The following is a 24,602-nucleotide window of genomic DNA, read 5'->3' as shown; positions in this document are numbered from 1 at the left end:
CACTGCTACCTCACAATGCCAGGGACCCAAGTTCAATTCCAGCCTCGGACAACTGTCTGTGTGGAGTTTGCACATTCTCCCCGTGTCTATGTGCGTTTCCTCCAGGTACTCTGGTTTCCTCCCATAGTCCAAAGATGTGCAGGTTAGGTGAAATGGCCATGCTAAATTGCCCTTAGTGTTCAGCAATGCATAGATTAGGTGCATTAGTTAAGCAAAATGTAGAGTAATAGGGGTAGGAGAATAGTTCGGGGTGGGATACTGTTTGGAGGGTCACTGTGGACTTTGTTGGGCCAAATGGACTGTTTCCACACTGTAGTGATTCAGTGTCTTTGTCTTCCATATCCCTTGTCTCAAATGTGTTGTTCTTTTAAATGTAGTGATGTGTTGATCAGGTGAGAGAATGGAGGGAACTTGATTAAATGGAAATACGTTAAAATAAGTCACAGTGGTTGCTTACACGTTCCCAATGATTTATACATTTTTCAAAGCTTATGACTTTGTAGTACTTACATATAACAGTTTTGAAATGATGTGGTCAGAAGGCTGTGGTTTCAGGTCTTCTCCAGAGACATGGCAACTTAATCAGCAATGACAGTTCAGTACTGTGCAGAGGCAAATGCTGCACCAATGAAGGTATTGTCTTTCACATGAGATGCTAAACAAAGGCCTAATCTGTCGTCTCAGGTGGATGCAAAAGGTTCCATGGGACCTTTGGTTCACCTGGAGTTCTGCCAATCTCCTGACCAATATTTGTTCCTTAATGAATACCACTGAAATAGTTGGTTACATTACTAGTTAATTACATTATTATTACATTATCACATCATTAGTTGATTGCTGATCCAGAACGTTGCACTACAATAATTACATTTCAGAAGATATCTAAGTGATCAAGCTCATGGAAGGGATATAAATGCAAGTATTTAAGGAACATCTATAATGCATTATACTTATTTATTTTTGTATTGAAATTGAACAAATTTGCACTTAAATAGTCATGGTATTTAATTTATTTTTAATCTAATTTCTCAATTATTCTATCTGGTTCATGCTCTCAATCTGTACTTGAATATAACAAAATTTTTTTTTCCAAGGAAGCTGGTTAACTAGAATTAGAAACCATTGCAAAGGTTGACGTAGTCGCTGATATTGTTGGTCATAAAGTGCTTGATGTGACCAGATTTACTGCATGAATTTGTGTTGAACTATTGTCCTTGTGTCAGACGGATTTGTGGGTTATTAAATGAAGATATGTTTTGCATATGCAAAAATCCACAACAAGATAGATGATGCGAGGTAGGATGTACAGTCTACGAGTGGTTCTGTTTATAAAGAGGTGATGTGGAGATGCTGGTTTTGGACTAGGTTGGACCAGGTTAGAAGTCGGACGACACCAGGTTATAGTCACACAGATTTGTTTGAAATCACAAGCTTGTGGAACATTGCTGCTTTGTCGGGTGAAGTGACAAAAGAGCAATGTTCCGAAAGCTACAAAGGGATGAACTATGTTGAAGGATAAAGTTCAGTGGTTTTGCTGAAATGAGATTTCAAGCAAGGAGGTTATGTTTATCCTTTCAATTTCATTGGTCTCAGCTGGAGTATTGCATCGGGAAGGATGTTAAACTCTTAGAGGAGGGTCAATACTGAGGGGAATTTTCAGTATAAGAACAGAAATGAGGGATTTCAAGCGTGCAAAGAAATAGAAAAGATAGGAATATTCTGCTTGGAGCAGGGAAGGTTAAGTGAAATTTAAGAATGGTATTTAAAATCATGAGGATTTATAAATCAATAGAAGTTATTTTTCATGGATATCGGACTATAAACCAGGGGCACTGATTTGAGGTAATTAGTACAAGACCTCGAGGTGAGGTGAGAAATGTTTTTAAGTAGTTGCGTGGAGGTGCATGTTAAAGATTTTTGGAAGTGGTAAAGCAATTGTTAACTTGGCTATGAAAGTGTGTGAGATGTTTGGTTGTGCGAAGAAAATGTTGAATATAAAAACAAGGCACTCATGCTAAACCTTCCAAATCACCTGCAATACAGCAGACTGTATTTGTAATTGGTTCTGAGGTCATAAGAGCTGCTATATGAATGCAAAACATTTTGTCAGTTCCAAAAAAGAAAATAGGTTTTTTTACGGTTTCATGCACATGGAGTTGAGTAACTGGCCTGTTTGAGTTTCTGTACCAAAAGCTGCTTTAGTGTATAGCACACTGTAAACTTTTAACCTTAGACAGATGTTATCGTCTTTCATGTTTTGGAGCTGGATGATTTCAAGTTATAAAAAGTCAGGACCCTTGAGCTTTTTGCATCTCAACAATGTCCTTTGGATGCTACTGGTAAATAATAAGGATGTGGGTTTTGGATGTGGTTTCAATTATGATTTTTCGTTTACTTCTTCTGTTGTGGTTTTCATGCTTCTAGGAAGTTTTCAATATCCTTCCTGTGTTTAATTACAACCAGGACTTCGATCACAAGCTTAGACTCTGAGAATATTACCATTTAGTTTTAAAACCTGTAACATTTAAAAGATAGTTATAAATACTTTTATAACTATAAAAAATAGTTATAAAAATAAGTACCATTCTACTACAGAAAGTAATTAAAAAATATAATTCAACAACACCCTCCATCTCTAATCCCAATACAGGCATTTTATTTTGCACTCTTCTTGTTTCTGAGCTATGTTTGGAGCTGAAAATATGTTGCTGGAAAAACGCAGCAGGTCAGGCAGCATCCAAGGAACAGGAGACTTGATGTTTCGGGCATAAGCCCGAAGAAGGGCTTATGCCCGAAACGTCGAGTCTCCTGTTCCTCGGATGCTGCCTGACCTGCTGCGTTTTTCCAGCAACACATTTTCAGCTCTGATCTCCAGCATCTGCAGTCCTCACTTTCTCCTCTGAGCTATGTTTCCCCAGATTCAAAAGTGTAGCCTCTGGTTTCAAGAAAAGATGAAATGAGACCAAATAAAAGAGCTAAATGGACAAGAAACTTACCTAGTCTTCCGATTCTACTTGAAGTGCTTAAATTTATAGACTTTTTTTATTTGCAGAGGGCAAAGAAACTTGGAGATATATGTAAATTTTTGGCAGCATTGATTGTATTGCTACCAGAAAATTGTGGTTTATATTACTTGTACCAGTTTATGCATGCTTAGATTTTATCTTTTCTACTTTTGACAAGGACTTAAGGAAGTGCAGCTGGATAATATATGCAGTAGGAACACAAATCTTTAAAATGGTATAAATAATTACAATAACATATATGTTTACATCTTGCAATGACCTTTAACTGCTGTCTGCAATCTTCAATTTTAATTTAGTCTTTGAATTTTGGAATACTGTGCTGTATTGTACAGCTAGGAATCCCCTCAATAAATTCCACTACCTAATGTTAGCCTATTGTTATTTTGTTTTCTGAGACTTTTCTTCCCTTTCCAGTAATGTGCTTATGTTTATCTATGTCATATTGTCCCTGTAAATCTAACAGTAAATACACAGAGATTAACAATGGGCTTATGCTGTTCATGCTTACAGCTATATATTATAGACAATGACAGGCTGATATTTTGATTTGTTGTGAAAAATAAAATTTGTGCTAACCACAAACTTCTTGCATAGTGAGTAATTCAGGCACATTGTGCCCTCTACTGCCAAGTGCTGCGATTCAGATAATGTTCAAATTCACAGTTCATCAATCATTTTTGTTTTGTTACAGTTTCCTTGGTGAGAAACCTTTGTTGCAATGTTACTTTCTTTACCCTAGCTGAGCAGCAGTTTGGCCTATTATTACCTTCCTTAAACTTGCTCCTCCTGTTCTGCTGGCCTAATAATTCAGCTGCAAATAAGCTGGAAGTGCATTCATATGGTGCAGGAGGAGGATGAGCAATTCTGAGTCAATTCCTGGCCACAAAATTAGAACATATGATTCCTGAATGTTATTCTACTGAAATGAGTACAAGAAAATGTTATTGTAGAGTTCATTCTGATAATTGTGTGCCTTTTGCCACATTCCTTTTTGTGACAGGTACAACATGCAGTTTAACATTATCTTATGTGTGCCTGTTCTGTGCTTTCTGTTCTGCTGAAATGTTCACTGTCACTGTGAAGTTGAAGAGTCATTCTTTGCGGTCCTATAATGGATCATGCTCAAAGGCACCACGACAAATTAAAGGCTGCAATTCTGTAATACAGATGCTTTGACAGAATGCACCCTGCATATTCTAACCTCTTTTATGTGTAATTTTTCAAAACTTGGAAATACATAGCCTTTTTTGTCTTTCCATTTTGGAGATGGGAGCAACATTTAAAATTTGTCTGTTTATTTGGATGCTTGATATTGCCTTGATTGAGGAGACAAAAGAAAAATAAAGAGAGTGTTATTCAGTTGGCAGGGTGAGACAAATGGTGTTCGCCAGGACTCTATAATTGGGCCTTAGTTTTTTTTTGTCAGTGATTTGTTGAAGAAATTGAAATATGTATCCAAGTTTAGAGTTGAAACTAAAGCTTGGGAGTTACTGCATAATTTTGTTTAGATATCCGTATAACCAGAAATTTAATAAAATGCTGTTAAAATATTGCAGAATTCTAAAAGTATGTTGTGCCTATAACTATGTTATGACTGCTTTATTTACGATCTTTTGTGCTGTTTTAGTTTGCTGCAAATGACTTCTCCTTACAAAACTTCCTTTGACAAACCAAGTTTTCAGCAATTGTACCTATTAAGAAAGTTCATCACAGATTCCAAGATGGCGGCGACCCAGCAAGTCTGAGTCTGTAAGTGGTCTGCCCAGGACTCAGGCTGCCCGCCTCCACCACACCTGCCAAATCATTTAAAATAACTTATTTAATACAGCTAGTCATTTTGCATCAAACTTGAGTAGTTTGGTGCTCTGTTAAAATGACTAAAGGAAAGAATGCTCGCAGCACACAGGAACTCCTCCCCCACCCTCCCCAGCTACATCAGAGGCATCCGCAGCCATGCCAGGGGACTTACCTACGGTGGCGAGCCTTGTTGCAATGATTTCCGAGCTCAAAGAGAAGATCAGTGCCTTCATTGAAGAGTCCAGGAGCAGGTGGGAATCGTTGTCAGTCGCGCTGCAAAAACACGACCGAGACATAGAAAAAATCGAACATCGAGTCGGAGATGCGGAGCTAAAGGCCGTGACCTCAGAGGCTGCTGCAGAATCAGCCGTGGGTCGGGTCCGGACTCTTGAACAGCGAGTCCGGGCCTTAGAAGATCACATCGATGACCCGTCGAAAAATGTTCGTTTATTGGGTCTCCCCGAATGGGAAGAGGAAGGCCATCTTGCAGTGTTTTTGGAGCAGTGGCTCGCTCAGATGCTGAAGCTGGAGGCTGGATCAGGCCAGGTAAGGGTAGAATGGGCCCACCAGGTTGCAATATGCAGACCTGGGTTGGACCAGTGCCCCCTGACTGGTCCTGTTCCAGCTTCAGTGCTACAGAGAGAAGCAAATGCTCCTGGAAGTCTCCAGAAATCTCGGGAATGATCCCCAAGCTATGACTTAGAAAGGATCTAAGATTATGCTGTTTCAGGATTTTTTCCCAGCTTTGGTCCGCAAGAGGAGGGCGTTTGATGACGTGAAGAAGCGTCTAAGGGATTTAAACATGCGATACTTCCTGCGCTACCCAGCGAGCTACGTTTGAGCCACGAAGGGTCTGTCTATAACTTCGGATCACCGGTGAAGGCCAAAGAAATTTTGGACTCTCTTAAATAGACTGTAAGAGTTAATTCATATGGTGAATGATGCTGTTCTGCCCCCCCCCCCCCCCCCCGGGTTAACTTTTATTTTCTCTTATTACCTTTATTGCTTAATATTATCTCCGGGTTGTGGGGGGGGGGGGTTCTACTTACAGGGGGTCTCGGACTTGCCTGGACAATTATGGTTAGTCATTCGATTAAATGGTGCACCTGGAATGTCAAGGAGAGTAATTTACCAGTCAAAAGGAAGAAAATACTATCAAGCCTCAAAACAGAAAAGGTTGATATAGCTCTTCGACAGGAGACACATTTACTGGATAAAGAACACTTAAAATTACAATAGGGTGGATTTGATCAGGCCTTCTTTTCTTCTTTCAGCTCAAAAAGTGGGGGAGTAGTCATTCTTATTCGGAAGGATCTCCCTTTCAAAATCCTAAGTCAGATAAAAGATAAATTTGGATGATATATACTGATTAAAACCCTTATAAATGGAGAGGAATATGAGATTTTGAATCTGTATTGTCCCCTGGCGCATCCTTTCAAATTTATAATGGAGGCTTTCTCCAAACTGATGGCTCTCTGGGCTTGTCATACAATTATGGGGGGAGACTTTAATTGCATTATGGACCCAGAGATAGACAAGATACCCAAGAGTACTGCGGATGTATCCCCCAGGTCCAAGCAATTGGCGAATTTGAATAAAGACTTAGGATTAGTAGATGTGTGGAAGTGCCTCCACCCGCAAGGCAGAGATTTCTCTTTTTACTCTAATCCACATAAATGTCACACTAGAATTGATATGTTTTTTGCCCCCTCAACCTTTTTGAATTCCATATCATCCTGCAAAATAGGTAATATAATAATTTATGATCACGCTGCTGTGTATATGGAAATCAAGGCTAGGAACAATGAGGCATCCCCCCGACATTGGCAAATGGATTCCTTCTTAATGAAGGATAGTAAATTTGTAAAATATTTTTCCCAAGAATTTAAAACTTTTTTGAAAATTAATTCAGGTACGGCTACTAACCCATCAATGATGTGGGAGACCATTAAGGCTTATGCGCGAGGTCTGATCATTTCATACTCGGCAACCCAGAAAAAACTAAAGGGAGAACAACAGCATCTACTTGAGGCTTGCTTAAAGGCAACTGAAATAGCGTATGTTGATAGACCTTCTATTGCTAAATTACAAAGGATTACAACCCTTAGGACAGCCTTGAATACCGCGCTAACCCAAACGGCAAAGAGGGAAATAGTATTTGCAAAGCCAAGATTATATGAATTTGGTGATAAACCTGGTAGATACTTAGCATTTCTCACAAGGAAAAAAAAGGCCCTCAAGCTATCACACCCATCAGGGAAAGTGCTGGTACTCTGACTCACGATCATAAAAGGATCAACGCAATCTTCAGAAAGTTTTATTTTGATTTGTATAAATCTCAGGATTGTGAAGATAGAGCCAGGAGGATGCAGTCCTTTTTTAAAAGCCTGGCCTTTCCGGACTTAACCCCGGAACAGGTATCAGTCCTGAATGCACCCCTAACAACCCAGGAAATACTTGATGCAATCGGGCAGCTTCAGAGCAGTAAAGCACCTGGCCCAGATGGATTTCAGGTTGAACTCTACAAAGAGTTTATAGGAGTATTAGCTGGTCCACTTATGGACATATACAACTACTCATATAATCAGGGCTGCCTCCCGCCTTCGCTGAAAGAGGCGAATATCTCCCTCATTCTCAAAAAAGGAAAGGACCTAGAAGATTGCGCATCATACAGACCAATATCCTTGTTAAATGTAGATTTTAAAATTCTTTCTTAAACATTAGCATTGAGGCTGGAGAGGGTATTGCCATATATCATAAAAGAGGATCAGACACTGTTTATCAAGGGCCATAGATCATCTAATACTATTAGAAGGGTTTTGAATGTGATTCAAGTCTGTCATCAGGAAAAAATACCAGGAATAGTACTTTCATTGGACGCAGAGAAGGCATTCGACAGGGTTGAATGGTCATACCTGTTCTATACATTGGAAAGGTATTTGTGAAATGGGTCTCAACATTGTATAATGATCCCAAAGCAGTTGTGATCACCAATGGATTAGGCTCGGATAGCTTCAGTGTGGGTAGGGTCTGCCGTCAGGGATGTCCTCTCTCATCGTTGCTATTCACACTAATAATTGAGCCACTAGCGGAAGCTATATAGGCTGACTCTAATATAATGGCCCCGAGGGTTGGTACAGGTAAACATAAAATTACCCTTTATGCAGATGTTCTCCTTTTTCTTACTAATCCTCTGATGTCCGTGCCTTGCTTAATCCAAATCACTAATATATTTAGTGCATTCTCAGGCTACAAAATTAATTTCTCAAAATCGGAGGCCATGCCGATGGTTGGCCTCGCTAGTATGTTCCACTTATTGGACGGATCTCACTTCCCCTTTCGGTGGTCTCTGGAGGGTTTCTTATATTTAGGTATTTTTAACATCCCAGTATTTGGCTAGCTATACAAGGTCAATTTTGTGCATCTGCTGGAAAGGATAAGGCAGGACCTTCAATGTTGGGGGGATCTTTCAATTTCCTGGCTAGGTAGAATAGCTCGAATTAAAATAAAAGTCTTGCCCCATCTCTTATACCCTATGAGAATTCTCCCGGTGATGCTGCTGAGGCCGACACTGCGCAAATTGTATGGTTGGCTGGGTTCTTCCATCTGGAATTGTAGATGGCCCCTAATTAAGTTAAAGAAGCTACAGCTTCCACTGGCAAGGGGAGGGCTGGATTTTCCAGACTTTAGGAATTATCAGCTGAGTTCCCTGTTAAGCTAGGTAAAGACAATGACTCTTGCTGGAAACCAGAGTCTAGATTAGAATGGTGCTGGAAAAGCACAGCAGTTCAGGCAGCATCTTTTTTGTTAAGCTACATAGCTGATTGGGTCTCATCTGACCCACAGTCAATCTGGCTGGACATTGAGGCTTCTCAAGTCTAGTGCCCTCTTATTAACCTCTTATTTTTAGATAAGATGAAAATCATTATGGATCACTGTAAAAACCCTATAGTATTAAACACAATTAAAGCCTGGAATATAATGTGGCAAAACGAGGGTAACTCACATAAACCATCCCCCTATACTCCTATAGTGGGGGCATGGCGTTTTCAACCGGGGCTCTCAGACGCCACATTCAATTCATGGAGGTCCAGGGGTATCTCCTGTTTAGGAGGTTTGTTTGAGGAGGGCGTTCTGATGTCTTTTGAACAGCTGCATCAGAAATTTGGACTACCTAATGGAGACCTCTTTCGATACTTCCAAATTCGAGATTACATACAGAGAAGACTATGCTATAAGATAGCCTTTATACATCAGATAGAGAACGTAGAATGTTGTGGCCAATGGGTGTACCCTTGGTCAGCACTCTTTATCATTTATTACATAATTAAATGTCGGAAGATATGGATTGTCTGCTTAGAACATAGGATCAGGAATTGGGGCTGCAAATTTCCACAGAAATGTGGGATGACATCTGGGAAAATGCCTGAAAAATCTCCATTTGTAACAGAACACAGGCCATTCAGTTACAGATACTCCATAGGACTCAAATAGCACCGGAATGATTGGCAAAATTTAGGGCAGGAGCATCTCCAATGTGTCCCAAATGTAAAATAGAGGTGGGCACTCTCACACACTGCTTATGGACATGCTATAAGATCCGCAAATACTTGACTAAAGTATCAAATACCTTGACAGAAATCTTGGGAATGAAAATTAGAGTACATCCAGTATCTCTCCTCCTGAGCTTCTCGAGCTTACCTTTTCTGGATGTGCACAGGAGGAAATTATTTTCCATTCTCTCCTTTTGTGCAAGGAAAAATATCTTAGTAAACTGGGTGGCTGAGGGCCCTCCAGGACTTCCGAATTGGCACAGATTAATCATGGAATGTATTGCCCTTGACTTCTTTACAAATATGGTGCTCCAAAAAACTGAATTATTCTATAAAATATGGCAGCCCTTCTTGAATTACATAGATACAGATATTTCGGCCATTTTGTCAAAGGCTTTCATCTCGTTGAGGCAATGGTTCTGGCTGGTCTGGGGCCCCTTGGGGGAGGAATCCTGCATGAATACGGGTTTTATTAAGATTTGATGTTAATTCATTCCGAGCATGTACTTCATTATTTAATTACTACGTTATCCTTTTTTTTCTCTTGAGTAATTTAAGATATTTGATCATACGCTCTGGTTAGTTATTGGTTAGATTAGTAGTTAGTTGAGTTTTGTCTTTTTCCTTTTTTTTTCCTCTGTGTTTTTAGTGTTATTTAGTGTTATTCCTGTATTTTCAGTAACCAGCAGTTAATTGAAGTCTGGTCCTGTTATAGGTCTCCTGCTGCTGCTGTAGTTACTCTGAACATAGTTTAAATTAGTTAAATTCAATCAATTACATCAGGACAAGATGAACTTCTATGGCTTCAATTGCTTATTGGTCACAGGTCTTCCATATCAAGGAAAGATCAAATCATTTTGTTGGAACGAATGAAAAATAAAATCATTAAATCAGCCAGATGAAGAATGGCTCATTTCCTGCCAATGGCACTGTGTTGCCAGCTCCAGTCACAAATTGCTGCTTCATTGCTCTAATTTAACAGATTTTACCTTGTGTTTGTGCAGAATCTGGAGCCAGGTTTTAGTAAAACGAGTATTGTGTTTGGCAAATTCTGAGCACATTATATTGCTGAAAAGAAAGACATGTTGTACTATTTTGTTTTGCACTCATCATGACAAATGCAAGGAATCCCAAATTCAAGCAATCACTGAAATTTAAGCTACAGGAGAACAGGGTGCTGATTAGTTAACAAGTTAACTCTGACCAAGGCATTGCCATGTCTTAGACCTCATGTTTTCTAATGATAATTCAAGTCAAGGGTGGTTTCAGTTAATCTTTATTGCAGCTTTATCTTTGGTACAGTTTCATTTCTCCAGAGCAATAAGGCGCCCAAAAAGTTTTGGAATGTCTTAACGTATGCAGTTTTAACTTAGAGCGCACATGCCTCCCCCCGGCCCCCACCCGCGTGTTTGCTATTGGCTAGCAATGTTGAGTTATCCCTTGATCTCTGGTACAATATCTTATACAGTTCAAATTTGCCTCAGTAATTTACTTGACACAGTTTAACAATTGATAGTCCTTAACCTGAAGGAAGTACGGCTACAGCCAGCAGTTTCAATGCATTTCCAATTAAGTTAAGGAATAGAGATGCTTGTCCCCCGCCTGATCCTCCAGGGTTTTCATTATGTTACCAGAATCTGTTATCTCCCTACAATGATATGGGGCTGCTTTCATTGAGACTTGTTTGAGTCTTTTCCTCTCATGTTTTTAGTGATTTTTTTTGTCTATAAGTGAATTTATAACTACTTCGGAATCTATGTCTATGATTATCTGAAGAATCTTAACTAAAACCTACTGATTGGCGGTAATTACCTGGGTTGGATTTGTCCTGCTTTTTATGTACAGGATATACTTTGGCAATTTTCCATATCGTCGGGTAGATATCAGTGTTGTGACTGTACTGTAAAAGCTTGGCTAGGGGATCGGCACATTCTGGAGCACAATTCAGTACTGTTGTCAAAATGTTAGGGCCCAGACCCTTTTCAGAATCCAGTGTCACCAACCATTTCTTAATATTGAATCGAATTAGCTGAAGCCTGGTATCTGTAATGCTAGGGACCACTGGAGGAGGCTGAGATATACCATTCACTCACTTCTGGTGAAGATTGCTGTGAATACTTCAGCCATATCTTTTTGCACTGTTGTGTTGTGCTCTTCCACTGTTGAGAATGAGAATAATTGTGGAGCCACCTCTTCTAGTGATTTGTTTAATGTCCACCACAGACTGTGCAGTCCTGCCATACACAGGACCGCATGTGGCAGGATTGTGGGGATTAGATCTGATCTGTCGGTTGTAGACTGGCTTGGCTCCGTCTATCATTTTCTGCTTATGTTGTTTGGAATGCAAGTAGTCCTGTTTGGTAGCTTCACTGGGTTGACACTTCATTTTCAAATATGCCTGGTGCCACTCCTCCATTGAACACTGGCTTTCTGGTAATTGTTGAGTGGGGGATATACTGGGCTGTGAGGTTGCAAACTGTGCTGGAATATACTTCTGCTGTTGATGGCCCACAACACTGGATGCTCAGTCTTAAGTTGATAGATCTTTTCGCGGTCTGTCCCATTTAGCATGGTGACAGTGCAACACAACACAATGGAAGATATTCTCAATGTGAAGGTGGGACTTTATCTCCACAAGGACTGTGGTTGATACTCTTACCAATACTGTCATGAACAGATGCATCTGCAGCTGGCCGTTTAGTAAGGATGAGGCCAAGTATGTTTTTTCCTCTTACTGGTTCCCTTATCATCTGCTGCAGACCCAGTCTAGCAGCTCTGTCCTTTAGGGCCAGAACCAGCTTGATAAGGAATGGTGCTGCCGAGCCACTGTTAGTTGTGAACATTGAAATCCCCTACCAGAGTATATTTTGCGCTCTTACCGCACTCAGTGCTTCCTCCAAGTTTTTTTCAACATAGCGGAGTAGTGATTCATCAGCTGGGGGAGGCTGCCATGTGGTAATGAACAGGAGGTTTCCTCGCCATGATATTTCATGGGGGTCTGAAGTCAATGTTCAGGACTCCCAGGGTAACTCCTCCTGATTGTGTACCACTATACTCCCATCTCTGCTGGGTCTGTCCTGCTGATGGACAGAATATATCCAGTGATGGTCTCTGGGGCATTGTATGTAAAATATGTTTTGGTGAGAATGACTGTGTCAGGCTGTTGCTTGACTAGTCTGTGAGCCAGCTCTCCCAATTTTAGCACTAGTCCCCAGATGTTAGTGAGGAGGACTTTGCAGGGTTGACAGTGTTGTTTCTGCTGTTGTCTTTTCCAGTACCTAGGTTGCCAGGTGGACTGTCCAGTTTCATTTCTTTGAGACTTTGTAGCATTTGATACGACTGAGTGGTTTGCTGGGATATTTCAGAGGGCAATTGAGAATCAACCACAACCACATCCTGTAGAATAAGAAACATTTGGCTCATCAAATCTTTTCTTCCACATGTGACCACTTGGCGTCCTTCTGTTTTTCTGTTTTCCTTCACCACTTACTATTGTCTTTCACAAGCAATTGCCTAATTTCCTATTTGTACTTATACTGTATTTCACTAACTGATTCAGATGTGTTATGACACTCATCGAGCAGGAGAGATTTGAATCCATGCCTTCTGGCCTAGAGCTAGGGATATTACCACTGCACCACTTGGCTTCAACAATAGTTTGAAGAAGAGAACCGTACAAAGTCTGTTTGTTACCCCTCTTCTTTAATTTGTTCTGATTACCTGAGCCCTGTCATTAATTCCTTGGTAACAAGATTAAGTAATCAACTCAGAAATAATTTTTTTTAACATTTAATTTCAAGTCAAGGCAATTTAAAACAGAAATTGCTGAAAAATCAACGGGTCTGTCTGCATCTGTGGAGAGAAATCAGAGCTAATGTTTCGAGTCCAGTGACCCTTCCTCGACTGAGCCAATCCTGCTATGGTCTGAACTCTGAGCTCCAATTTTGCTCAGTTGCATAAAGTGATTTGAGAGTAATTTTCAATAATGAATATAGGAGTTTTATACAAGTATTTTTGTTGATGGTTGTTGTTTTCATTGTTCCAATCAGGTTGCTTGTCTTACCCACATAGCTGCCAATTACCTTAATGGCAGAAAGGAAGCAAAACGATGGGGAACTGCACACGAGAGCATTGTTCCATACCAGGCAAGTCATTTATTTTTTACCTCTTAGCAGAACAAAATCTCTTCAAGTAACCATTTATAAAAGCAAGAATTTTAAACTTCTTTCATGAATGCTTTCATGCTGGATGTTCCTTGATGGTAACATGAGAGATTGATAAAAGTGAAAAATGGCAATGTTAGATATTGAGGCTTTTCCAGCAGTGCTTTAAGGGCAAAATCTTAAGAAACAACTTTTTCAAATAGTCAATTGACTAAAAATGCTGGAAGCACTTAGCTGTTCAGTCAACATCCATGTTGTAATGTGTTCATGTCTCCATATCTGTTTTATTAATCATTTTGTGCATTTACCACTAGTGGAAAAAACTACTGTATATACTCAAGTAAAGTCAATCTCATGTAAAAGTCAACTCTCTATTTTTGGCAAATGCCCTGGAATTTTCCATATATCTTGTGTGAAATTTGATCCTAGTTCTTGATAGATAATGGATCAACGTTTATGAATCAGTGTGCTGGTTGTCATGTCCCACTCCACATTTCCAGTCTGCCGGTTGTTCCACTCTGCACTCGGTCTTCCAGTCCGTTGGCTGTTTTGTTCCAGTCCGTTGGCTGTTTTGTTCCACTCCGGGTTTTCAGAATCACCATAATTTGTTTGTTTTTCTTTATTCATTTAGAGATTAGTTGGGCTTCTGCGATCATTCGGTATGAATTTTGACAGGCATGAATTTCAGCCCTTCAAAAGTACTATCCATGTTATAGTCAACTCCATAAAATTAACTTTAAAAGTTAGTAAAAAAAAATTGATTATTAATCAAGTATATATGATAGAATATTTAATCTGGGCTGCTCTTTTTGTTCTAATTGTCCTTCAAACTTATTCCACAGATCTTTTCCTTTTTGTCATTATTCAGAATGCTTGTTGCCTCTACAGCATATCTTGACATGGCTAACTTGAACTGTCTGTCCCTATGTTAACTTTATTCTTGTCACTTAACAACATTCACCATTTGGGCTTGCGATAATGAGATCATAAAGGGGATCAGGCTGAAAGCATCATCCAACCATTATAGAATCAACCCAATTTTCATTCTATTCCTTTTGTCAATAAGATGTGACTAGGTTCTACAATAGTGGCTTACCTTAAATGTATATATTGTTCTGCTTTTCAACTTTTTTTCTACTACCTTATTGAATGCCTTTTGGAAATGCAAATGATCTACAGTGGCTGGTTTCCCATTATCCACTCTGCTTGTTCAATCCTTATGGTTTGTCAAACATGACTTTTTTTTCCACAAAACCATGTTGATTTTGCCTGATTGTACCATGATATTCTAAATGTCCTGCAACTACCTCTTTAATAGTAGATTCAAACTTGTTTCCAATAAGAGATGTTAAACTATCTGGCCTTAGATCTTTTGTTTCTTCTTCCTACTTTCTTGAATAGTGATGTAACAGATGCAGATTGCTAATCTGCTGGGACCTGTCAAAAATACAGAAAAATTTGATTGGTTGCAGTCAATGCATTCAATATCTTTAGGAGCTAATTATATGACCATCAGATCCAGGGAACTTGTCATCTGCTAGAACTTGTGTCGAAGTTTTAGGAATTAGCAATTAAGTGTTAGATTCAGGATTCAGAAGTAGTTTCGGAAATCTGAGAAAACTGGCTTTGTATTGGAAGAAGATGTGAAGGCCTTGAATGAAGCCTAAGAGTGTTAATGTTCAGTGCAGATGAGAGAGGGGAAACTAAAGGCTCTCAAGCAGTTTTCACTTCATGCAACTAAGCAAAGTTGGAGCGCAGAGTTCAGATCATAGCAGGACTAGCTCAGTAGAGGAAGGGTCACTGGACTCAAAACATGAGCTCTGATTTCTCTCCATAGATGTGGACAGACTTGTTGAGTTTTTCCAGCAATTTCTGTTTTTGTTTCTGGCTCAGTAGAGATGGTTGTTGGTGAAAAGCTTGAGTTATGTTTGTGAATGAGTACTGGAGTGTAGTTTTGAAGTCCAAGGTGCTTAACACCAGGAAACGAGTGATGGACTGGAATGGAAGCACTCTTGAAGCACTCCATATCAGATTGGATCTTGAGAGGGAGGTTCAAGAGCAAATTAGCAGAAGTGAAGAATCGTGATTTCTTATGAAGTTTAATGAGATTTGATGACCTACTTTGTCATTCATATTTGGGAGAATTGCTGAGAAATCTGAGAGATCTATCTTGATTGTGTTTGCTAATTGGCTTGTGCTGTGGGGTGTTCTCACTCTATCGCCCAAATTAACCACATGTTAATTCTGGGTGTTGGAATAAGTTGTTTGTGTATTGTAGATTGTGTTACTGTTCTCACATTGTATAATAAAGTTTATTGTTGTTTGATCAAGCCAGAGAATCTTGTGGCTTTATTCGCTGAGTATGTCCCCTGAATCATACACTATTTTTTCAAAAGAAGGTCTTGGCCCCAAGCCAGACTGCAATATGTAATTGGCAGTCTGGTCTGCGATCACAAGGCTATAAAACATTTACACTAGTGACTTCTTTTCTGTGTCTTTTTCTTATATCCACTTAAACTGATTCTACTTGTTGACCTTTTCTCCTTCTGATACTGATATCATTGTTTATTAACAGCCACCTCCACACTTTTTTTCTTTTTCCTGTCCTTCTGAAATGCCAAATGGGCAGCATGGTGACTCAGTGGTTAGCACTACAGCCTCACAGCACCAGGGACCTGGGTTTGATTCCAGCCTTGTGCAACTGTGTGCAGTTTGACAATATTTCCTGTGTCTGTGTGGTTTTCCTTTGGGTGGTTCCGTTTTCCTCCCACAGTCCAACGATGTGCAGGTTAGGTGAATTGACCATGCTAAATTGCCAGTAGTGTCCAGGGATGTGCAGACTAGGTGGGTTAGCCATCGCATTTCCAGGGGACAGGGTGTTTGGTAGGGGTGGCGGGGGGGTGGGGTGGTTTGTTAGGTTTGGGTGGAATGCTCTTTGGCAGGTCAGTGTGGATTCAGTGGTCGAAGTGGCTTGCTTCCATACTGTAGGGATTCTAGGATTCTATGAAGTAACCTTGAATATTCATGTTCCTGCTATAACTCTTATCGCTATAACAGCTATTCTATCCACCATTCTAAATCGATTTATATTATCAAGCCATCTTGTTATGACAGTTTACTTAGATGTAGAGTCTGTAATTCTGCCCTTTTACCTTTTTTCTGACTCTGATCTTATTTCTTGTGCACCCTTAGTTCTTTCACCTGCTCTCAGTTTTCGATTATAATTTGAATTGCTATACAGCTTTGTTCTTACTTTCTAACTTTTCAGATTTATTCTTAGTGAGTCCACTATTCCAAAGCCCTCTATATAGCCCTTGTTATATGAAATAAGGATATTGATTTCAGAAGGGTTCAAGTGAATAGCGTTCCAATGGTCTATCTCCTATTTTCCCTGCAAGTGTTGCCAGTGTTTCATGAATTAAAGCTCCTTTCTCCCATAACAGTCTTTGTGCAACTCACTGAACACTCTTACATTGTTTGCCCTGCTAATGTTTTTATGGCTTAAGTAGCAATCAGAGATAATGTTATTCTCATATCAGCCATCATATGCTGGTACAAATGATCCAAATGTTTTTCACAAAGCTGAGCATTTAATACAGAGAGATGGACGATGTCATCAACAGTGCTATAAATAGCACTTGCATAGCAATAAACTGCTCACTCACAGCCAACTTGGGTTTTACCATGGCCACTCAGCTCCTGACCTCATTATAGCCTTGGTTAAAACATGGATAAAAGAGTTCAGAGGTAAGAATTCCCAAGGTGAGGTGAGAGTGACCACAAGGCTGCATTAGACCAGTATGTTATCAAGGAGCCTCTGCACTGGTTTGTGTCATATCTGGCACATAAGATGGTCATAGTTGTTTGCAGTCTGTCATCATCTCAGTTCCAGGTACCTCTGCAGAAGTTACTGAGGTAGTGACCTAGGCCCAACCATCTTCAGCTGCTTCATAAATGACCTTCCCTCCATCATCAGGTCAGAAGTGGGGATGTTTACCGATGACTGCACAATGTTCATGACACCTCAGATAATGAAGTAGCCCATTGAGTCCACATCGACCCTCTGAAGAGCATTTCGCCCAAACTCAATCCCCACCCTATCCCTGTAACCCTGGCTTTCCCATGGCTAATCCAACTAGCCTGCACATCTCTGGACACTGTGGGTTTAAAGGAGGGTCACTCGACATGAATGTTAACTCTGATTTCTCTCCACATTTGCTGCCAGACCTGTTGAGCTCCTTCAGCAATTTGTATTTTTTTCCCATGACATTAAATGGTGCGACTGTCACCGAAACTCCCACTATCAATGTCCTGGTGGTTACCATTGACCGGAAACTCAACTAGAATTGCCATATAAATACAGCAACTACAAGAAAAGGTTAGAAGCTAGGAATACTGTAGCAATAATTCACCACCTGACTCCCCAAAGCGTGTCCACAATCGACAAGTCACAAGTTAAGAGTGTGGTGGAATACTCCTCACTTCTGATTTGGTGCAGCTCCAAGAATACTCAAGAAACTTGACACCATCCAGACCAAAGCAACCCCCTTTGGCATCACATCCACAAACATTCAGTCCTTCTCCTACCAACACACAATTGCAGCAGTGTATACTATCTACAAGTTGGTATCTTGTATCTATCTACTGCAGAAATTCGCCAAAGATCCTCAGACAGCACTTTCAAAGCACACAACTTCCATCTAGAAGGCCAAGGGCAACAGATACCTGGAAATATATCACCATTAATTCAGTGTTGCTGGTTCAAAATCCTAGAATTTCCTCCCAAACAGCATTGTGGATCTACCTGCAGTACATGGACTGCAGCGGTTCCAGAAGGCAGTTCACCGCCACCTTCTCATGGGCAACTAGGGATGGTCAATAAGTGCTGGCCCAGCCAGTGATGGCTACATTGCATTCGTGAATAAAACAAAATAATGCTAACAAAGTCAAAGAACTGGTGCTTGTATAAATATGCATATGTAGCAAATATATTTTTTAAGTTAAGAATTTAACTTATGGGAAGGCTGATCAGAAGAATTTAGAAGAGCAGATTGGGACATACCTTCTAGGAATCCTCTGTGGTGTTCACTAAGACCTGATCTGATCTTGCTTTTTAACCTCACTTACTGCCCTTGTTCCCATAACCCAAACTCTGCTATCGTTCAAAAATCTGTTTATTTCATATTTGTATACATTCCATGGTTCAGACTCCACAGCCTTCATGGGAGGGAATTCCAAAGATTCATGACCCTTTTAGTGAACAAATTCCTTTTTACCATCTTTAAAAGTGGCACCCTTATTCTGAGACTCTGTTCCCTCTGTCTAATGAATGATATGCTGGCGAGTTAAATAACATTCTAAAGTGAATGTGTCCGTTATCATATTCAAAGCTTTTTGCTACAAATTATTTCAATTGCAACACTTATGATGACAGTTTAGATGTTGAATTGACACAAGGAAAGGCTGAGTACCAAATAATGCCAATATAAGATGAATAGCAAAATAACCAAAGATAGTATTAAATAGAGGAAAATATGCAACAATTATTAGGGACTTGGAATGAACTGTCTGAGTATGTGGTAGAGGCAGATACAATTGCGTCTTTCAAAAGGGAATTGAGACAAAGATGCAGAGCTACAGAAAACGGATGGCCTATTGGGACTAGCTTAGTTGCTCTTACAGAGACCCGGTAGAGTCACGTCAGGCTGGATGGCCACTTTCTGTGTTGTACCTATTCTGTACTACTATGTTAGAATATCAATAGCTTTCCCTTGATAAGTGATTCAACTTAAACTGCAGTCGCATCAAGGCTTTTATAAAGTTGTGTTTCCATTATACATAATAGTTAACTAAACATGGAGAAAATTGAATTATTCTGTATGAATTGTATGGCAAAATAGAGCCTTATTACCTGTTGATGATGCCTGAAATATAACTTTAACTTATCTCATTCTTCATGAAATGAAAATCTTTTCATTTATATCCTCCATTCGGACAAGGCAAATAAAATGTACAACTGGGAAATAAAGGAATGACTGTCTCAAGAGAGAATTTGTTTGGCTGCTATTGTACAACTTTCCTTTTAACACCATAATGGTGTTCTTCCATTCTTCCACACTTGCATCAGTTGTTTAACCTTGCTCTTTTTTAATGGTGAAGAACTCTCCATGGAGCCACACCACAAACATTTTTAGTCTGTGAGATCCTATTGCATCAGAAAACATTTTTAATCACAGCCTAAAACAAAGACCCAGAGCTTCTGACTGACTTTAGAACTGTTTTGACTGATGACAATCACAGGAAAAAGTACCCACGTTATTTGCATGTGCTTTCTTCGTTAGTCTTCTCCTGCTGGCCACCTATTTGAGTCTCCATTACGGAAAGCTGGAAAGAATTTGATGCAGTGCAAGGGGAGTGAAGACATGCTCCCATGATGCTGGTGTAGCTGGGAATATTTCTTAAGGGCAGTAGTGGACATCAAACTACAAGGTTAATTGAATGAAATTTTGGTAGCACTTTTCAGATACCTATTTTACATAGGTTTCTCATTATTTTTTCTGTTATTTTTAAATATTTAATGATATTCTTATATAAAAAGTCTTAGTATAATTACTTGACTGATTTTATATTCAGTGTTATTTATATTATGTGGGTGAGGTAAGTGGGTTGAAGATAGGGTGGCATATGGGAGAGCATGTATCTCGATAGGGTAACAAAGGCCATGGGGGTAGGTAGGCCAGTAGGCAAGTGGATAGGGTGGCATGTGTATGCTAGATAGGGTGGCTAGTTGGCGGGGAGTGGGTGGGGGAGGGGGGGATGTGGAGAAATTGCTTGTTGCGGGTGGGTACTGGGTTGGGTCAGATTCGGGCAGGGGAGAGTGTAGTTTGTATGGTGAAATTAAATTCTGGCTGGAGAGAGTGCTGTGCAGGATTCGGGATGAACCTAGAAGAGTGGGGTTTGTGGCCCAAGTTGGCATGGTTCAGAGTGGCAAGTCAGGGAGTTAGCAGTGAGGGAGCCAACAGGCTGAGTGTGGAGTAATCATTAGAGTTACATCAAAGATAGAGAAGTTTTTGTGGGTAACTAACAAGTTAAGTCAGTGGATCCTTCTGAATTTTCTGACTGTAATTTAGATTTAGAAAGTTTCTCATGGTTTCCCAATGCTGGATCATTGTCCATGGGAAGTTTAAAACTCCCAGTCAATTCCCAGGTCATCAAGTGTTTGAGGACCTCCACGTAATTCTGCTGTATGTTTCCAACCTATACCACTGCAGTGACCATCCTCTTGTCAGCAGATCTTAGCCAAAACTTCAATTGATGAAGCTTTCTTTGTTTTGGTTATGAATCAGTTGCAAAGGGGCCTCACTTTTTAAGTTAAGAAATTAACTTATGGGAAGGCTCGTTGGAAGTATTTAGATGAGCAGAATTGGGCCATACATTCTAGGAACTCTGTTGGGTTCACGAAGACCTGATCTGATCTTGCCTTTAACTCCACTTATTGCCCTTGTTCCCATTATCCAAACTTTGCTATCATTCTAGACTCTGTCATTTCATTTTTGAATACATGTTGAGGAAATCACATTAATGTTATTTTGAGTCAGCAAAACACAAGACTCATGACTCTTTAGAATTGATAGCACAGAAAGAGGCCAATAACCCAAGCAGCTTATGCTGGTGTTTATGCTCCATTTGCCCCTCCTCCCTCACCAAACTATATGAGCAGAACACTTTATGCCCTTTCATGGTTATTTATGATGTATAAATATATCTTAAGATATTCACCTTAACGAGTTTTCGTGACACTGAGTTCCACATTCTCACCACTCTCTGGTAAAGTTGTTTCTTCTGAGTTCCCTGTTTGATTTCTTGGTGATTATTCTTTATTGATATCTTTTCCTCCTCAAGTAGAAATGTTCTTTCTGTAATAACTCGTTCAGAAAGTTTACACTTTCAAACATACTTTGGATTTGGTAGGTCATCTTCTTTTCAAGAGAGAGGAGACCCAGGCTATTTGTCCTTTCCTGTTCGATGCCATCTTGGATTTATGGTATGATCCTTGTAAATCATTTTTGCATGTTGACTATTGCTTCTATTGACCTTTCTTAATCTAATGATCAGAACATTATACAATTCTTCCAAGTATGATCTAACCAACAACGCTTGATACATTGTTTAGTATTATCACACTATTGGGTGAGTGCACTGAAAATCAAGCCCCCCTATTCCTAGCATTGTCATAAAAGTTAAAATTTTATTTAAAAATACAAGATTCTTCAATTTATCTGTCTCCTTAGACCCAGATTGACAGAAAGCACGGACAAGGTTTCTGTACTTAACAAGAATGGCTATTTATTACAATCAATAGATTCTAGCAGCAAGGAAACAATTGTGAACTGTTGACATATGACTCGTCCTTTAAACATGAACACCTTTATAAAACTCCCAATACACAAATATGTAGACATACATGAAAAGCAATGGTGTTATGGGTGGAATGAAGACTGGAAAGGCTAGAAATGGTCCTTGTTCACAGGGTTCACTGAGGTGATCCTTTTGGCTTCTTGACTTTTGATTTTTTGCTCCTCAGTCCCCCTCTCTCCACTTTCTTGCAGGAGGCTTAGAGCGACTGGTTTACAAATTATAAAGTCCCTGATTTATTGGTTAAAAACAACAGTTTACGGCAATTCATCGCAGAAAAAGTTTTTTTTCTGCAGGCATTAAATATTTTTTACTGCAGAGGAAAGGACACCACCACCCCTTCCATCAGACCAAAGGCTTCCGGCAATAGTATTTATATCCCAAGTTGTTCAGCCACCCTGGAGCCAATCACATAGTTGTTTGCAGACAGAAAACTTCTGCCATCGACAACTACTCACAACTCCTCTGACCAATCAGCTATCTGTTTCTGGTCAAATCTCATTTTTTACACATCCTCTGGTGCCAGTTCATTTGCATCTAAACCTCCCCAACTGGTTGAACAAATAACTCTAAACAATGCTTATAAGAAATGCTGGTAGCTTGCTTTTTAAAAAATACCTCAATTCAATTCTTGATTTAAAACAGTCTTTTCCCATCTCAGTCTACAACCACAAATACAGGAAGATGAAAACATACAGCTTTAACAGCATAATTTAACAATCCTATCCCTGCTGGTTTACAGTTCATTTTTGGCCTTATTAAACTGCACCTTTGATTCAAACTGATGCAGTAGCGTAACCCCAGCCCCAGAACACTCAATTTGTCAAACCTCCTTTGCCTCCATTAATACAAATGTCTTGTGCAAACACTGATACAAAACAGTTACAGATAATTGAAACAACATCAATAACAGCTCCCTTCAATAAATGGAATTTAGACTTCTGAGTATAAAATTGTTGCAATGATCAAGTGCTTTATAGCATGCGATGGTTCCTGAGCTTGCTGTTCCATGAAAATGGCATATTAAATGAAGCAAATTGATCATTGATAAACAATGTAGCAATTAGTTTTGAATGAAACTTCACAATTTAACTAAATATCAAAAAGCTTTTATTTCTAGACCTTAAGTTGAAGTAAATTCAAAGGGTTCAAAAGATTAGCTTACATGTAGTTGATGGAGGAAACAGACTTGAGATCACATATCTATTTCCCTTTCTACTTATGCAGCTATGTATTACTGTATGTGGTACATTTCTCTTGGAAACCCAAAATAAATGTCTTTTTCCAGAAGAATTACCATTTCCTAGACTTCCTCCCTTGGGCTAAGTGTGAAGAGGGATCAAGTACTCATGTCAACTTGACGTACTATTTTCAGTATTCACTTACACGCCTGTTTCATATATCTCTTAATTAAATAGAAGACCTCATTATGACAAGATGCTGACAGCTCAGCATAAGTCCAATGAAATACATGTTGTTCAGCAAGCTCGCCACCATTTGGATCAATTTAGGATTTTATACTCGAAGTGATGGTGGTGATTCACAATGGGTGGATGCATTGTAATTGTGATTGACAAAGTTATGTCGTATGGACTTATTTTCTTTGTCTTGTTTCAGAGTAGACCTGTTTTAAACTATATCTGGCATACAATATTGCTGCGTGAAAGGAGGGTCTGCATTTCATAGTTCCCAAGAGAGATGAATTGTCTGCGTGCTTTTGGTTGCAGTTCTGATGTTCCAAGTTGTTTAAAAAAGTATCAGCTGTGCTAGAAACCACTGGATATATCTCTGAAGCACTACAAGACTGATTTCCAATGTTGGGTGCTTCTCTCTGCAAGTCCAGACAGAAGTCCACTCAAAATGTTTTAAGTTGCTTTGACCCCACAAAATAGATTGGAGTCAATGCAGTCAAAGGCCAGACAGGACTGCCATCATTACTTGAGACCAGAAGGTACATCAGTCCTTGACTTATGTGGTTGTTGTCATATGTTTATATATAAACTACTAGCATATTGTGTTAACTGTGAATTAATGATGATCATTTGGCACTTACTGTAGTTGTTGGAGCAACCAGTTAATGGTTGAGAAAAAAGAATTGGCAAATTATACTTTGGAAGGAAAAATGGCCACATCAGACAAGCTATATTTTGTTTAAAAAAAGACAAAAAATCATGTTTCAATTATGATGGAGAATAACAAATAAGTTGTGGGGAGAAACATATTTTGTTGCAGAGAACAAAATGCTTTTAAGTTGTCTTATTGGAAAAAAACTGTTAACCATTAGCTCCGATTTGCATGCTGAGAAACAACATAGAGCCAAGAAAGAAGTTATATTTTGTAGCATTTTATCAGAAACGTCTCCAGCTTCTTGTCCAGTTACATGTCTGCTGAAATTTTGCCTGCTTAGATACTGCCCAGCTTATAAATGTCAGTTAGCTACCACAACCTGAAAATTGTCCTCAACATATATGGAAATATAATTTGAAGAACGACTGCTTCACTTTTGATTAACTGATGTCCGTCGGGACAACATGCAACCTTACGTGCAAAGCCTGAACAATGCTTAAATCCTTGAGACTGGATAGGGAAAATGTGACCACTTGCCCCACAAGTGACACGTGAACAAAAGCTCAAATTGTGATGTAAAC

At 39.5% G+C, this 24,602-nt stretch overlaps 1 protein-coding gene across 5 annotated transcripts in view; it reads left to right on the top strand.

Annotated features, from left to right (window-relative positions):
- The window catches only part of sugct (succinyl-CoA:glutarate-CoA transferase), a 423,980-nt gene that overhangs the window by 93,043 nt on the left and 306,335 nt on the right, over positions 1-24,602 (top strand). For all 5 annotated transcript variants that reach the window (XR_011960715.1, XR_011960714.1, XM_072571162.1 and 2 more), the window contains one exon: positions 13,426-13,521. Coding sequence is in view for 3 of the 5 variants with exons in the window: in XM_072571162.1 (XP_072427263.1) it covers positions 13,426-13,521 (96 nt within the window). In the remaining 2 variants the exon portion in view is untranslated. The remainder of the gene's footprint in view (positions 1-13,425; positions 13,522-24,602) is intronic.

Source organism: Chiloscyllium punctatum, chromosome 5 (assembly GCF_047496795.1).
Source record: "Chiloscyllium punctatum isolate Juve2018m chromosome 5, sChiPun1.3, whole genome shotgun sequence".
Lineage (NCBI taxonomy): Eukaryota > Metazoa > Chordata > Chondrichthyes > Orectolobiformes > Hemiscylliidae > Chiloscyllium > Chiloscyllium punctatum.
This window is presented reverse-complemented; position numbering and strand designations above follow the sequence as displayed.